This window comes from Acipenser ruthenus, chromosome 8, assembly GCF_902713425.1.
Source record: "Acipenser ruthenus chromosome 8, fAciRut3.2 maternal haplotype, whole genome shotgun sequence".
In the NCBI taxonomy this organism is placed as follows: domain Eukaryota; kingdom Metazoa; phylum Chordata; class Actinopteri; order Acipenseriformes; family Acipenseridae; genus Acipenser; species Acipenser ruthenus.
In genome coordinates this window covers 35,614,158-35,631,580 of record NC_081196.1, presented here as the reverse complement: position 1 = coordinate 35,631,580, position 17,423 = coordinate 35,614,158, and the positions used below count along the sequence as shown (strand labels likewise).

Below are 17,423 nucleotides of genomic sequence, written 5' to 3'. Positions count from 1 at the left end.
TGTTTTTTGATGAACTTTCAAGAATATAGCAGATTGAAACAGGACCTAATTACAGAAAACCTGCTGAAATTGCACAGCTCTTTCATCCCTACTGCAAGTTTGAATTCAGTCTATAAACGCAGTGGTTGTACACTTAGTATACTTTTTTTTTTAACTAGAAGCATACAGGCGCTATATTGTGTCTTCGCAGATTAGGGTAACAAGTTATATCACCTCTCTAATACAGAAAATGAAAAGCTGGTAAAACTATAATTAATTATGATTTAGTTCAGTGATCTAAAGAAATTAAATCTGGTGGCCTACTAATTTTCATAACGTTTTTAATAACTGCTGTCTACGGTTTCTCACCCCATACTTTGAACTTGTAAAAGAACACAGTCCTGTTGAAATTAGGTGCACCCACGGACCTCGATGGAGAAGAGAATTTCACTTTGCGAGATGCATTGTATAATTTTGCACCAGCAGAAATCATTAAAACCTTTCTATACTACATTTCATTATTGTTTTCCATTAGTCAGCTTTTGTATGTAACTTTTAATAAGGAAAGCAATAAAACATGACTCTCACACAAACAGAATGTAAGGAATGCAAGTTTCAAGATAAAACGGTAAGCTCATTGTTTACAAAAATGTACTCCCAAAATCTGCGAGATGCCAGTTTATGATCCTATATCGCAGAAATCTAGACAGGTTTAGTTGTTAGTAAAGAATTTAGGTGCCAGCAATGAAAACAACAACCCAACACATAATCGTTTTTTTAACCATATAGATGTTTTGGTTCTCAGAAGACATTAATAATATCGGAGCAGTTTTATCATGTGAAGTTTTAATACCTTAAACGCGATTAGATATCTCTTTGGGATTAGCAGTGTTTTAGCTAGGGGAGGCCAGCTGTGTTCTAAAAGTGGGTACAAAGGATTTTATATAGTTGTTGTTTTTTTTTTTTTAAAGCAGAAAGATAAATGGTAGAATTATTATTTGTAAGGGTGTTTTTTAAAAAAGCAATTGGTGAGAGTTTCACTGTAACCTGGTAAGACTCAACTGCCATGTCTTCTGGTGTGTTATCTCCATGCTAAGTGCATCACAAAGATGAAAACGATGTTGGTCACTAAAAGGTGCCTCAGTACAGTGATTCTCAAATCAGGATCCACAAAGGATGCTCCCCAGGAGATTCTAGAAGCATCTCTCTTGTAAAACAACATGCATATTTAATGTGCAGGCACGTGTTCTTTTTCTGTTGAGGAGAAAAACATACCTTGTGTGTTTAACTTAGACATACTGAGCATAGCATCATCTTTTGATTTTAAAGTTTGTTTTTTTTTCAGACTTTGTAAAACAAAGGAGAATTTATTTAAAAAATAAAAATAAATGCTTTGTTTCTGCACCACATAATATGATTTTAAATTATTTGTTTTTGTTTGCTTTTCGCTGAGTTGTTTTGTTGCGTTATCACTGAGATGGTCGGCTTTTCTTTCCATAAGGTGATGACGACCTTTTGAGCCCACCCCAGGACGCAAGCACAGGTCTCGAGGAGGTGATGGAGCAGCTCAACAACTCTTTCCCCACAACCAGAGGTCAGTGATTTTAAAGCAGCAGCTGGCTCTCCACTGCTAATAGTATGTTCATGAGAAGGCTAAATAGCCAGAGTAGGGAATGCTATCATCTGAACACACAGACTGCATGGAGATTTTAATATCTGTTTGCAAGCCTCAGTTGCTCGTAATATACTGCTGATCCTTTTGTTTCTGTTCTTGATTTATGACTGTGCAGTTCAGTTGGGAACATTCGCAGTGATTTATGAGTGGCAAAATTATCCAGAGCCTAAAAAAAAGTTTAGAAGTTTGTCATAAATAAATGCAAGCTAAAGAAACAACGTAGGCACTTAGAAATGTAACGCACTGCATCTTATGTGTGGTGTATCTACATTATCCCATTGACACACACAGTGCTTCTGTCTCCTTCAATCACTGAGCACTGTTTTATACTGCTTACAAAACTATATATCAGGAGTATTTATTTTATATAAAAAGATACAGCAGCTGTTCACGTTTCTTTTTTTTTTGAGCATCGTCGTTTTGGATGCAGCTGTTCAAAATAATTTACAGCAGATTCTCATTTCTCACAGGAGTTGTTGAAAACAAAGTTTGCGTTTTAGAAGTGGGCAGGTGTTTGTTTTTGAATAGGCAAGTGATAAAGAGCACTTACTGTATATATGTGTACATTTTCCTGGACATCTAAACTTGCAGTGTTACTCAGTGAAACCTTGCAGCAATTGTGGCTGGTGTGTTTGAGGTGCATTCCACAGCTGTTGGAGCCGAATAAACCAGCTGCTGTGCTAATTCAAACCAGATGTGCAAGTCAAAAGGTCTGACACTCAGGGGAAATGTACTGTTAAATGCCAACACTGAGCTTACTTTACACTTGTAATTGGCTGCGGTTTTACAGACTATAAAAAAGAAATAAACTGTACAACAATACAGTAGATTGCCATATCGTATGGTTGGTTTCTAATTCAAAACTGGAAGTGAACCAAGGACTGAAGGAGACTGAGCTTTCACTCCCTCACAGACTATCCATTTGTATCTTCTTGGATGCAGATTTCCTCATGTGCATGTATTATATGTGGGAATTTATGTTTTTTAAGGATTTGGGGGGCATGGAACATGAACAGCAATTAAAGTAGTAGTTTCAGACAACTTTTTTTTTTAACTTCTTCCTTTTTATGATCTCTACAATTGTTCTGAGTGCTGGTGCTCAAATTAAGTGTTATAGGTTTTTTTGGGTTTTTTTCTCTCGTTTGACCTTATCAAATTTGCCTGGACTTCTAATTTGTCTTACACTTGTCATTACCACTTGTAGCATCCCTTCACCCCTCAGAATTTGCTCTAAAACAGTTTCTGTCAGTTATTGCTCTAGCAAGTACAGTGCAGACTGGGCAGTAAACAAACACACTAACTAAATTGGTTTGTAAGTATTAATCAAGTAAAGTTGCAGTAAATATTACTAAGGCTCCATTTTGACAGTTCCCTTTCAAGTACAAAATGTAAACATTACCCTTTTGGTAATGGGTAAATTTCTATTTCAGGGAACCAGGGTTATGATAATAACCTAACGTTTAATGTATTATACTTTGTCTGTACAATTGTTTTATTCCAGAAACCCTTTGCGTTTACACTTGCTTCAAGATAGTGCCCTTTGTCTGTTTTGTAAACTGTGCATGTCAGCATACAACGCTTTATAATAATCAAGAGTTGTATCCGGGCATGCAGTGCAGTAAATTGTACATGGCTCTTGAGCACTGAAATTCATTCGGTTCAGGTGACTTGGATGAAGTACCATACTCCGGAGAGCACATTATTGAGATCATTTTGTGTGACTCTCTAAAATAAATTCCCATTTATTTTTGTGATGCATAACATCTATGGAAGAGTGACTGTTCTGTGCAGGCAAGGTCATAAATTCACCCAGACTGTCAGCTGCATTAAGTTCTCCAAACATAATACTTCATTTGCCTACCCAGGGTAACTGTTATTAAAAAACATTACAAAGCTGTCTCTCCTGAAGCCCATCGTTCACATCTTAAATGTTAGGAAAAAGTACCAGCCTCCATGTTTTTTGCTGTTTACCTGAATTTGTTTTATAAGGTTTTTGGAATGTGGCACCAAGCCTTTGGAGTTTGAATTGAAATTTAAAAAATGCTTTACAGCTATTTAGCACCAACATGAAGCGTGAAGTACTGAAGGGAACTCTGCTGTTTAAGTTGCCAGTTGCCAGTCTTTTTTAGTCCGTCCATCCCCCGTCCTGCTCTGTGTTCAGAGCACAGGGTTATAAAGAGCATTGCACAGGGTGATTTGCGACAAGTGGGCTTACTGGCTGCTCTGGGTGAAAATGTGCTTGTTTATATCAGATATAAAAAAATAATGGTATAGGGTTGCTGTGAAAGATATAAGCTAATTTTTCACCCTCACAAATTCAGAGCCAGTAGTCGGTGTCTGTAGAGTGGATATCAGCTTGTCTCTTACAACACCCTATACGATATTCTATATATAATTTATTATTCCGTTAATCATGATTTATTACCGTTGGCAAATCTTTTCACAAACAGATTTTTTCAGAGGTTACAAATTACCGATGCACACCCCCTAGTGGCCATTGTTATACTGACTCCAGTGTTGAGACAGTGATAAAGAACACACATCACGGGATAGACAAAAAATGAAATAGTATGCAAACTCAGAGGGCTTAAAATGTCTTTCAATTTATTTATGTCCTGTCTGATTCTGACCTAAAAAAAAGATCTTAACAAAATCTCCATTGAAACAAACTGAAACACAGTCTCCATTGAAACAAACTTGTTCACAAAAATCTCAGTGGATTTCAATGACAAATGATATCAACACAAACCCCAGGTAACCAGAAAAATGACAACTTTCATGTAATTTGAATACGGACCACAAACCAGTACCTTGACGAGACTTGTCCAAATTGGTACTGAAAAGAGTTCCATATCTGTTTTTCTGATCTTTAGACTCCTAAAACCATTCAATATGATTTACCCATCTTGTGAGCATGCCTGGTTCTCATTCTTTTGTGAAAGTTTAGTTACCTGTGTTATTTGTTTCTTTCTTCCCTTCCCTCCCTCCCTCTCTCCCTCCCTACCTGTCTTCTCTTTCTTTCCTCCCTGTCTTCTCTTCCCTCCCTCCATGTCTTCTCTTTCTTTCCTTCCTGTCTTCTCTTCCCTCCCTCTCCATCTTCTCTTCCCTTTCTCCCTGTCTTCTCTTCCCTCCCTCTCTCCATCTTCTCTTCCCTCCCTCCCTGTCTTCTCTTCTCTCTCTCTCCATCTTCTCTTCCCTCCCTCCCTGTCTTCTCCTCCCTCCCTCCATCTTCTCTTCCTTCCCTCCCTGTCTTCTCTTCCCTCCCTCCCTCCATCTTCTCTTCCTTCCCTCCCTGTCTTCTCTTCCCTCCCTCTCCATCTTCTCTTCCCTCCCTCCCTGTCTTCTCTTTCTTTCCCTCCCTCCCTGTCTTCTCTTTCCTCCCTGTCTTCTCTTCCTTCCCTCTCTCCATCTTCTCTTCCCTCCCTCCCTGTCTTCTCTTCCCTTTCTATCTCCCTGAAAGGAAGGAGTGCTCCTGGAAAACCAATGAGAGAGGTTAGTGAGAGCCCAGCTCACTGACAGGCACCCTAACACAGCCTCTGCTTTTCCGCGTCTGTCCTTTGAATTTGTCTTGACTAGCATCCTGTCCCTGTGTGTGTGTGTGTGTGTGTGTGTGTGTGTGTGCGCTTTACTGTCTGCCATTTGCTTTCATGTGCAGCGTGCACCCACTTGTAAGAACGGCTATCAGGCCTGATTGTTTTGTTTGTAACTGGGTTGGTTTTGATAAAGCAGATACATGGCCAAGCATAAAGTAAATGCATATTTTTCAGATCTGTTTAGGTGAGGTTTTAAGAGGGTTTTTTAGAATAAGGACTGAAAAGGAAGTTTGCCAAGTTTTAAATGGCATAAATAAAACATGTTGAAGATTTTGTTACATCACTGACTGAAATTGATATTCATCTGTATTTTTTTTTTTATTTTTTATTATAAGACAACTGTATAGTCTTGTAAAAAGTGTTGCTTGGCAGCTGGTAACCATGTATACACTGTGGAACATGTTAAAGCAGATATGTTTTAGTTCCTGATTGGATTGCTGGTTGTTTTCTTTTTATCAAGGCCAGTTATAGATGCAGTATTCTTAGAAGTGGGTTTCGTCATGTTGCTGCGGAAGGTGCTAAATGTTATTGACTCCAGTCTGTTTTACACAAGTGATACTTCCCTGCTGTGAAACAACTACTTGCAGTTGAACCTAGTACTGCACATTATCACATTAATCAGCTCCCTTATATTATCAAAGAACATTGTATCAAAAATTAAGTGGTGCTTATATTAAACTGAATTGCATTGAATAGCAAAGTTGACTTGTGTTAGATCACCAAGGTAACAAGTTTCTATTTTTCCTAAAAACTGTAGGTGGTCAAGCAACAATGCTGTTCCATTTTAAGAAATCATTTTCATTTTATTACTACTCTGCACTGGTTCACTCGAAGTTCCCTTTTAAATGCGCTCTGCAACATGTTGTGCTGTTGGTTGCATACAGCCATATGTTTAAATGCATCATTATACACAATTTCAAGAAGTAGCTTGCAGTGCTTTAGGGATCAGATTATTAGTGACATTGCTTCAGAAATGCATGCTGAAATGGCTTCCGCTTGTGTAGTTAGATCCTTTTTAATGTGGCCTCAGCTTGCTTGATGCAATAGACCCCACAAGAAAGAGACATCTGGCATGAGAGTCTGCTCTCTCTGTGTTGATATTTTCAATAAAGATAACTTACAAATATTGAAAAGCCTAATGCTGGTGCAAGTATCTAAATTTAAAAGACATACAGTAAGTCCATGGTGATTCATACTGGCTTTACAGTTTTGTTCTTGTTATGCAGAACACAAGGTAAACCAGTGCAGCACCTTGTAGACCTTCAAGTGCAAATTTTACACAGCATTGTAAATCTTAACCAACCATTATTAATGAAAAACATCAGCACAACTACAATCAAAATTTAAAATCATTGCGTCGACTGCAGTGTTCCAGTAGAGTTTGAACTGTAGCGCAGAATAGTGCACCAGGACATATTGCAGCAGTCCTGATGTGCAGAATTGCAAGCATCCCGTTTTAGCTCACGATTTCTGAAATGGCAGGTTCTAAATAATTCTGTGATCTTGCTGTTTTATCTCAGAGGGTTTGACTTTCGATTCACAGCAAGGGCCCATTAGACAATGAGCAGGAGGCTTCACATATTGGAGCAGAATTAGTGCAGATCAGCTGTAAGGAAAGATTTATCCTTTTAAATAAGCAACTTTTTATTTTTATTTTAATTTAATAGTTGCCAATTGATTTTCCCCTGTTTTTCTCCCAATTTGAAATATCCAAATGTATTTTTAGGCTCAGCTCACCACTACCACCCCTGCACTGACTCCGGAGCAGTGAAGACGAACACACGCTGTCCTCGGAAGCGTGTGCTATCAGCCGACCACTTCTTTTCACTGCAGGCCCGCCATGCAGCCAACCCAGAGCTACAGCGTCGGAGGACAACGCAGCTCTGGGCAGCTTACAGGCAAGCCTGCAGACGCCCGGCCAGTCTACAGGGGTCGCTGGTGCGCAGTGAGCCAAGTACACCCTGGCCGACCTAAGCTTCCCCCCCCCCCCGGGCGGTGCTCGGGCAATTGTGCGCCACCCCCTGGGAACTCCCATCCACGGTCAGCAGTGGAATAGCCAGGACTCGAACCGGCGACATCCAGGCTATAGGGCGCGTCCTGCACTCCATGCAGAGCGCCTTTTACCGGACAGCTATGGGATACAACATATTCTGTGCTTGTTCATCAGAACCACATAACATGATGTCGACCAACCGAAGCAAGTGCAACAAAACCAAGTTGCACATGAAGAGATTTAACATTGAAGCATTTCATCTTAGCCCGACTTTTCACTCAAGCAGCTCAGTGTTTTTAATATTTGTATTAAAACCAGAAGACACTGCAGTGGCTTTTGTGATTCCAGTAAGGCTGGTGAATTACAGGAATGCATTCTGATATTTTACCAACATATTTGCTTCTCCTCCTGTCCCAGACCCTGTCAAAGCTACGTCATGTGTCCATAACGGTCCAGTAGAAAGACTATGAGAACTACCTCCCTAGGTTTGCACTTTGGTTTTCTGTTATAGGCCTATACTTACTTATTCTTTTTTTCGTGTTCTCTCTTCTATATAGGTAACAATGTAGGAAGCCTCTTTCACATGGCAGATGATTTGGGCCGAGCAATGGAATCCTTGGTGACAGTAATGACAGACGACGAGGGGTTGGATTAACAGAATTTTCCTGCAACACTGAATTCTGAATATCAAGCATGCTTTTTTTGTTTTTTGTTTTTTTTATAATAGTTCATACAACGAAAAAAGGATCGGATTGTAAACGTTTACAAAGAAAAAAAATGATCTATATTTTTGTGAAGGATAGTGGTAATAAAACTGTAGATTTCAGTAGTTTCCTAAGTCTGATATTGTTTTGTTAACAATGGCAGGTTTTACACTTCTATGCAATTGTACAAAAGAAAAAAATGAACTACATGTAAAATCTTGTTAGTTGAATAACTTGCCATTTTGTATGGAACGCGTTTCGGATTGTTTAAAAATAAATTTGTAACCATTATAAAGAAAGATTGTAAACTATAGGGTGCTTTATAAAATACATATTTTATTGTTTATAAAAACCAAAAAAAGAAAAGAGAGTAAACATTTAAAGGCAATGCATTTGTTTTGCTGCATTACAGTTCTGTAATTGTGTAAAGTATACATTATCAGTGTTATTTTTCTTACTTATCAAAGAAAAGTTATCCTATAATGGTACCAAATTGTTCATCAGGTCATCTGTCATTTTTTCATCATTTTATCATTATTATCCTAGGGCTTGGGACAGGTTCAAAATTGAACATCTTCCACAAGGAAAGTGCCAGATTAAAATGAAAGATTTTTGGGCTCATAATTAGTGGCAGGCCAGAAGTGTCTCTCTATTCTTGCTGCTGTGCAATTATCAGAGTCTTGGAAGTTTAAATAATGCAATCGTACTTACAAAGTTTATTTTTTATTTTTACCATGGTGTTTCGGTATGTTGCTAAGTAACGTCTTTTAACCATTGCAATTGTGAATACTTATTTTCAAGCATGGATTTGCCTTTTTTTATATAAAGGTAGTCAAAGGGAAATACTATAATTGTATTCTTTGCAAGCGTGACAATGGAATTCTAGTACCCTTATTTTTTAATGGGTTTTAAAAATAATAATAATAATAATGACTATAACAACATACTAATGAATATATAGATTGTGAACATCATTAAACTTATCTTTTATCTTTGTCCCAGTTCTAGTTTTAAGTTTGTGTAATAAGTAGAATGTTGCATCAATGAGCTGTGTTTCAAGGGTTAACCACTAGAGCTCACATTTTGGACTATCTTTATGCTTTAGTGCATTCTTGGTCGTTTACTGACTGACAGAAGCTCTTTTTTATGTGAACACCAGTCATTTTCTAATCATGCAATTTCTACCTCAGTTTTGTTTTATGGTACGCTCTACTAATGTGACATGACCCCTGCCCGAAAAATGTAGTTTCTGTCATCAACAAATCAATTTACAAACAGATGAATTTAGAACCATGCTTTGAGAATGAACACCTGCCTCATGCATTTTAAGCCTTTTATACTCTCACAGTTAAGGTACTACTATTTTTTTCTTGTGCTTTTTTTCTTCTATATCAAACTGTTGTGTTTTAAGCTACTTTTATTCTATTATTTTAAGGGGAGTTGAGTCTGTTTTATTAAAAAACAAAGGTTTGAGAGTTTCTTTTTTTTTTTGCTTTATGTATTATGCTTTGAAATTTCATTTCATATATATGTGTAACCACAAAGTATTAAATTTAAACCATAAACAGTCAAACTGACCACCTATGTATCACAGCAGCATGTTATTTCATTTTTAATCACTTAGATATCGTGTTCTTTTAACCCAAAAATTGTCATCTACTACTAATTTTACAACTCATTTTACATTTTGTTTTCACAACATATCAAATTCCACCAAATATATGCCTTACTATTGTATTATGAATTGCTTTATGTGTATATCAATAAAGCACGCAATTATGTTACATTGGATTGTCTTTACTCTGGATTTGTGATTAGTGTTGAATGTGAATATCTGCTTTCCCGGTCGAGAGAAGGTTCTCGGATTCAAAATGTATTAGACCTATTGCTAATTAGACTAGCTACCTCTTTCACATCTTAACCTCTGTAGTCATCTGTCAAGAACCAACACAACAGTAAAATGCCATGAATCTGCAAACCATCCAAGTTGTGTACAAATTAATGATAGTATGTATTCGTTTCAGTGGACCAGTGTGAAGGCTGATGGATGACTGGCTTATCTGGGTAATAAAAAGTTCCATTATTGGTAAACAGAGGGTGCTATTGAACAATGGGTATCTTGCATCAAAGACGTACCACCCTTCCTCCAGGCAGCTAGCTAAAGGTTTTATTATGGTCACAGAGAGGGTTATACAATATTGTTCATGACAACATCCAGTCTTGAAGGATCTGAGTCTGCTTCAACAACTCTGTCCGGCAGCCTGTTCCAGTGGTTCACCACCCTTCCTGTGAAAAGGCTTCTCCCCTCAGATCTGAACATACCCTTCTTCTGCTTCCATCCGTTCCATTAACAATGTTGTCCAAGAAAAATCAACCATTAAAATCATCCATTTAACTGCAACATATTAGCCTTTAGTCATATAAATGATACAGACCACACACTTTAACATACAGCTAGTTTCACAGACCCAGATTAGCATTAATCTTGGACCACCACCATCAGGTAGACTAAAATCAGTGCTAATCGGTGTCCTTGAAACTAGCCAGGTTCACAGGCGATTTTCAATGATTCAGTTCCATTAACAATATTCAATCAGATTTTCTTTCTTTTTCTTCATTTATAATTTTGTTCACCGCATATCTGGTTCAACAACCCAAAGCTCAAAGGAAGTCTTTTTCACAAGCCTCTTGGATTTGCCATAGACCAAGAACCTTGATGTGCCTACCCAGTGTCAAAACCTTTAATGAAAATCAACATGTTACTCAAGCATGTAATGTTGAAATATTACTGTATGTTGCCTACTTGGTGTCAGACTCTCTGACAAAGCAAAGTAGTCTGTTTTCATTTTCAGATAATCATTGTAAAATAAATCTAGCCTTCTGTGGAATGTGTGCTGATGCAGCACCTAACCTCCCAGTGGCCTACGTCGTTTAGCAACTTGGCAATTATTTTGTATGAACACATTTATATGCACAAAGGCAAATTACTTGAAAATGCAGTGTAATCTGTTTTTTCAATGACATTTAGACACAGATATTTATTTTGGTTAAGCTACAGCGTCTAAAAATAATATGTTTACACAAAGATACAAATCCTTGGTGTACGTTTACTTCATTGTCCCATTGTACAGCTTTCTGTGCACTTCACTTTAGCAAACCTTGTTGACAGTCAAGTTCATTTTCTTAATGTTTTAGCTGACTTAAATTGTTTCTGTGTTAAATCTCAGGATGCAAAATTCAAGACAATACAAACACAGAGGTCTTCCTTTGTCAAACTGTAAACAGTTTCCACTCCGGCCTCCTTCCTCCATTGCGTTAATCATTGGAATCATATTTAAATAAAATGTAATGGCCGGTCTGTGGTCTGTTTTATTGTCTATTATCAAAAATCCTGATCTCATCATTATGTTGCAGGGCAATTTGTGGAACACGCTATCTCATTAAATTATTATAATTTTAGCACACACAACAGCTCCCGTGATCTCAGGAGAATGAAGGTGGCATTTACTCTTGGTATCAATTAAAAGAGCTGGTTTATTTTAATAAGCACTTTTTTTAATAAGGGCACTTAATTGCTGTACAGTTTTCACCTTGCTTGTATTTAATGTAACCTGTATCTCTGAGTGTAAATCTCCATTAACTGTTCATTTGTGTGTTCCTCCCAATGCCATAAGCCTCATTTTCATTTATTAGGACTGAGTTGCCAAGGTTTCACTTCCTCCAAATAATTGGCACTATTTACACTCCCTGGAGTTCCATAAGCATTGTTTAAAGAGCAAAAGTTGTCACTTTGTATCACTTTCCACCCAAGACATGTTCATGTTTTCCCATCTAAATGAGTGATTAAAATTTTAACATGTACTTAAACATTGTATTTTAACATAGCAGTACATGCCATAATGGATAAGTTATTGTACAGCAGAAACATGAATAGTGAAGTCATTAACATGTTGAATTACCTAAAAGGGCCTTAGCTAGAGCAACTGTGTTTTTAACTACTTTGATCACACCTACTACTTTGAATGGGTAATATGCCACATGAATTGTCTTGTTGCCTTTTCTCTGTTATACACCTACATGTGTTTTTTTTTTTTTTAATTAAAAGTACATTTCAGTTCAGTTGTAACCGTAATTGTGAACTGTTCTTTATTGTATTTACAGTCAGCCCCACACGCCGTCAAACCGGAAACACTAACAACTCAGCTTACGGCAGTTCTCAAAGATGTAACTGCTATTTTCCTTGAACACTTGGAAACCCTGAACACAGCTTTCATTGTAACCCTTAGGTGTTATTAGGAGAGAAGGTGCAGGGGCTCCTCCCTAGTTAATCAAGCCAATCTATCAATTAAGCTAATATCAGAGTTAACTAATGTATTCTTCTTGTTGATGACATCATTTTCTGTTTAAGTCATCACATCCTGGTAAAAATATAAGGCACCCATGTGGCCTCAATATAGCTCTCAAAAACATGTCTAATCTCCCGTGTTGGGCACGTTACTGAAAAAAAGTAACGTATTATTCGTTACTCGTTTCTTCAGAAAAAAACTAATATAATGTTCTAACTTATTACTTAATAAAAAAAGTAGCACTGTATCTGTCATTATCTAACTTGTTACATTTCTTTCGCTTGTCTTGTCCTGCCAAACAGTTGTTGTGACTTTTGTGTAACTGTATGTCTGGTAATTCATGTATTAAATGTGTCAAACAGGTTTTTTAAATGTTTGTAGTATACCAAACAAACAACAAACAAATAATTGACTGGATATACCAAATAATACATTGTAACCAGTACAACACATGCAACTGGGTGACATCATGGGCTGCAGACTGGGGAAGCTAATAGAGTGTCTGCAGACCAACAACGTGTGCCATTCATGCAGACCATAGTCTTCAGGAGCTTCACCTTCATTATAGAGGAGCTCCGAGCAGGCTGCTCCAGACAGGGCAGCTCCTTTGAGAGGGGTAGCTGAGTCCGACTCTTCACAAGCACAGCAACATTGCACCCCCCTTTACCCACAACCAGAACCCTGTCACAGGCACCCCCCCAGGAGAGGTGCTTTCTATCTTGCTCACTGTAGCTGATGGCCTTGGAGCATTTACTGAATGTATTCTTGGTTCACGTTTGTAATTTGCTGCGATTGTTTTCATTTGTTACTGTTTGTATAGTATTCTTCATTTATTATAAACCTACTTACTTGCAGCTGGTTTGTGAGTGTTTAACTGAAAACGGCTCCTGATTCATAAATAAATAAATAAATAAATAAATACATAAATAAATAAACTTGAAAGGTTAATTTAAGGAAGCATTGTATCTGTTTTATTTTCATTTCATGAAGAATTGTGCAAATTGCATTTTGAACTTAGATGTTCATAGATGTGTCCCAATGTGTTTACTAGTGGTGAGTTTGCAGTCCGAGCCGCAGAAATACATACATCTTTGGAATTCTGGGAAAGTGGGGGGTTTCTGCTGGGTTTCAGTTGAACAGAAACAAGATGCAGGCAGGGAGAGAGACAAGGTTAAGCGTCTGTGAAAATCACAGAAACAGGAACGGATGTTTATTTTAAAGACTAGAAAATAGTATTGCATTGCAGAATATGTGGCTGGCATAATGAATAATGGAAGTGGAGTAAAAGAATCATTGCGCGGAGCTGTACAATTGTCTGGCTAATCACAGCCCTCCCAGTCATTCACAGTTCTCTAGGTTACCTTGTTTTGTGACAAGGTAAGGGGACGACATCTGAAAGAGTTCCAAATTCTGCTTTGTGCAGCCACTTTGCTTAATGAATTTTCTTTTGAACCTGAGCAGCATGTCGGGACTTCCAGCCCTCACTTGAAAATAGGAAAAATCTCCAAATTGAAAAGTTTTATTGAATGCAAGCAGCACAGTCCTATTCATTAACTTGCTGTTTATGTACTAAGGACATTGGAGGAGGGGCGGTTGGACTGAATAAAAAAGCTAGCCAATTAAAACAGTGATGCATACTTTCAAATTCCACTTCTGGAATAAAAACTAATATTGAAAACAATGAAGTCAGTTGGTATGCACACTACATATAAATAGACAGAGAGAGTAGGGAGAGCTGCCATGTCATTGTCACATGATTGGAATGGAATGAGGAAGGCTGTTCAGCCCTGACACATCTCAAAGCCGGGTAAAGACAGGTTTATAGAACCACAATATTGGATATTGGAGCAACAAAACCCCAAAGCACTCAGAATGATTGCAAACACCATACAATAGTAAGGAAATAACAAACAAATAAATAAATAAATAACAAAATGCTACTAAAATTATATTTAAAGCTGCACTTTTTACACTTTCCCTGATCTTAAAATATAAGGTAAAGCATCTAACTGGGTTGGAGAATAAAAATAATGGCCAAAATAGGAAAAAGCAATATAAACAGTGGGGGAGTTCAGTGTCGTGCTTTATTGAAAGCGACGGCTCAGCCTGAAACCACAGGGGATTTAAAGTGTTTGTATTGTTTTTGTTTAACTGTTTATTTTGGCCACCATGCCTCTGTTATTTTGTTCCTGTATTTTGTTTGTTGTTTTATTATTTATTATTAAAAGGGTGTTCTAGCGCTTAAACTTGCAGCTTCTGTGTCTCACTTCCTGCCTGGTACTAACAGCCTTGTTCTGATGTCCTGTTCACACATGCCAAAACCATAAAACGCTTTGAAATCAAATAATTAGCAGTAGGAGAAGTTTCCAACTGTTAGTTTTACTGCCAGCCTTCAATAGAGCATATAGGCTTTATCTACACCTAAAGCTATGGACTGGAACAGAACTACCATATTATGGACTTTAGTTAGATTGATCACTTCAACTTTGGGAACACATTGATTATATAATTAATAAAGTAAATAGAGAGTTTGGGACTCCTGCACTGCCAAAAAACAGATGTAATGGTTTAAGATCTGAGGCGGTGATCAATTTGTGGGGATATTTGTATATACTGCAAGCCAACTTTAAACTACTTTCCATCGTTTAGTGCTACTTAACAATAAATTGTGCTGGGTTCTATTGTATTTTTTTCTAAGCTGCACAGATGACTAAACTATGAGAATATGTAGTAGTTTTAGTATGACATTAAAAATGGTTGTGGTACACTGCAGCTTTGTAATAGACTTTGTTATGTTTTTACCAAGGTCAATCACGGTAAGCTGCTTGTACTGTTGGGGTTTGAACAATGTGTTCAATAGCAATATCCTGTGTGGTAAAACAAAGGTGTGACCTCTTGGTTAGAGGAGATAAATAAAATTAAAGTATCTTTTAACCTTTTGTTATAAGACAATGACAGTGCTGCCTGCCTCAGAATCAAAAGCTGTTTGATTTAGTTGATGGGGTTGAGAACCAGAGTGGAGTAAATGATTAATTAGGCAGTCTTTTGCTTGCCCTTTTGTTCTGCATTTCCTCTCCCTGGCACCTTCTTAATGTTAAACATCATTAAAAATGCTGGGCTTCATAACATGGCAAAAAGCTAACAGCGTATGAAACATAATCAATATGTAATTTCTAAGTGATAAATATAACTGTTACATTTTTGCTGTTAATCTCCTTGGGAGCCTGTTTTCTCCTAAGCCTTTGCCCAGAAGGTGTCAGTTTATTAAAGTGATGGATCTCCTGATTCTCAACGAGCGTCAACCCACTGCCTGCAGCCAGTTTTAGATTTATCTTCCCTATAGGACTAGCCATTATTTACCACTATGGAAACAAAAGTTCCCCATAAGTTTTTTTGTTTAGTTTTTAAATAATTCTCCTGCACTTTAAAATTGTATTGGCTTTTGCATAAAAGATCAGGTTAAGTTCTCTAAGGCTATTCCAGCCCTGTTATTTTTTCTGAGATAGATAAGGTATCCAATTTATTATAATGAATTTTGAACATATGAATAATATGAATGCCAGTGGTGTCATTACTGAATTAGCTGGTCACTAGTGTCACAGAACATTTTTCTTAAGGCAGATGGCTGCTTATTCAAGGTCCAAATTCATTAGAAATAATAAATGATTAATATAACTTACCTTCCTGGTGCCACCACAAGTTAGGTTTATCAAATAAGACAAGTACTTTCAACACCTGAGGAATAGGTTGTCTCACTATAATCACAAGCCTTTGTGTGTTATAGTCCTTAGGAAATTACCTTTAAAGTATAAAATAATATATTCTAATAATAATAGTAGTGTCAGGAGACCCTAATGAGATCCGAGTCAGAAGCCTGTACTGAGACAACTGCATAGGGTTTTCCATGGAGTTTTTCGCAGTAGAATTTTTACTGGCAATAAGGCAGCTGATTTTGCTGTTGTCAGTAGCGATAGAAAACACATTTGAAATAAAACTACCCATTTTCCTTTCTCTAAACTTAAGGCCAAGATATATATTATTATTTTATTTCTTAGCAGACACCCTTATCCAGGGCGACAGACAATTGTTACAAGATATCACGTTATTTTTTACATACAATTACCCATTTATCCAGTTGGGTTTTTTAAACTGCAGCACTCTAGGTAAAGTGCCTTGCTCAGGGGTACAGCAGCAGTGTCCCCAACCTGGGACTGAACACACGACCTTCTGGTCAACAGTCCAGAGCCCTAACCACTACTCCACACTGCTACCCTATCTATCTATCTATCTATCTATCTATCTATCTATCTATCTATCTATCTATCTATCTATCTATCTATCTATCTATCTATCTATCTATCTATCGATCGATCTACTCTTGCTGTCTGTCGGGAGTGTATGGGAGTGAAGCTGGAGGGAGAGAGAGCGTCTTGTGTGAGTGGAGTTTGTTTTTTCCTTTTCCCCCTTTTTTTCTGTTAGTTTCTTCTAAAAAGTTTTCACTTTATTCTTGAGTTACTGGGTGTGTTTTAACAAAAAGCTGAATTGTCAGTTGATTTAGTCAGTATGGTTCCGGGAAAGGGAGTCCCAAGAGGACACGATTCCTCCTTTGATAAGTTAACTAGAAAACACGGTATAAAAATCATTGTCGATTCCATCGTTAGTGTGGAGAAATGTGTCACTGAGTTGGCAAAAGTTGTAGCAGGGAAGAATATAAAATCAGCTTCTCGCATGAACAAGGCAGTGGTTGTATTTCTAAGTAGTGAAGAGCTTGTGCATCGAGTTGTTCAGGAGGGGTTAGTCATTGAGGGGGTTTTGGTTTCGGTTTTGCCTCTCGCTCTTCCTGCGAGAAAAATTATAATTTCAAATGTACCACCTTATTTAAAGAATGAGCTGTTGTTTAATGAGCTGAGCTGCCATGGCAAAATAATGTCAGAAATCACAATGATTCCGTTGGGATGTAAAGCACAAGATTTGAAACATGTAATTTCATTTAGACGACAGGTGTATATGTTGCTAAATAATCCAGATACCGAACTGAATATTGCTTTTAGGTTTCGTGTTGATGGCAGTGAATATATCGTTTTTGCATCTTCTGAACAAATGAAATGTTATGTGTGGGCGTGTGGGGCATAT

At 37.5% G+C, this 17,423-nt stretch overlaps 1 protein-coding gene across 13 annotated transcripts in view; it reads left to right on the top strand.

The window, feature by feature from the left end:
• LOC117407249 (dystrophin-like) overlaps nucleotides 1-9,733 on the top strand; it is an 809,654-nt gene extending 799,921 nt beyond the window's left edge. For 9 of the 13 annotated variants that reach the window (XM_059028873.1, XM_059028880.1, XM_059028876.1 and 6 more), the window contains 2 exons: nucleotides 1,481-1,573; nucleotides 7,798-9,733. In XM_059028873.1, coding sequence (XP_058884856.1) covers nucleotides 1,481-1,573; nucleotides 7,798-7,895 — 191 coding nt within the window. In that variant the 3' untranslated portion in view covers nucleotides 7,896-9,733. Of the gene's footprint in view, nucleotides 1-1,480; nucleotides 1,574-5,114; nucleotides 5,147-7,797 lie in introns of all 13 variants that reach the window. The other 4 variants (XM_059028881.1, XM_059028874.1, XM_059028882.1 and 1 more) reach the window with 1 other exon arrangement.
• Nucleotides 9,734-17,423: the final 7,690 nt, after the last annotated feature.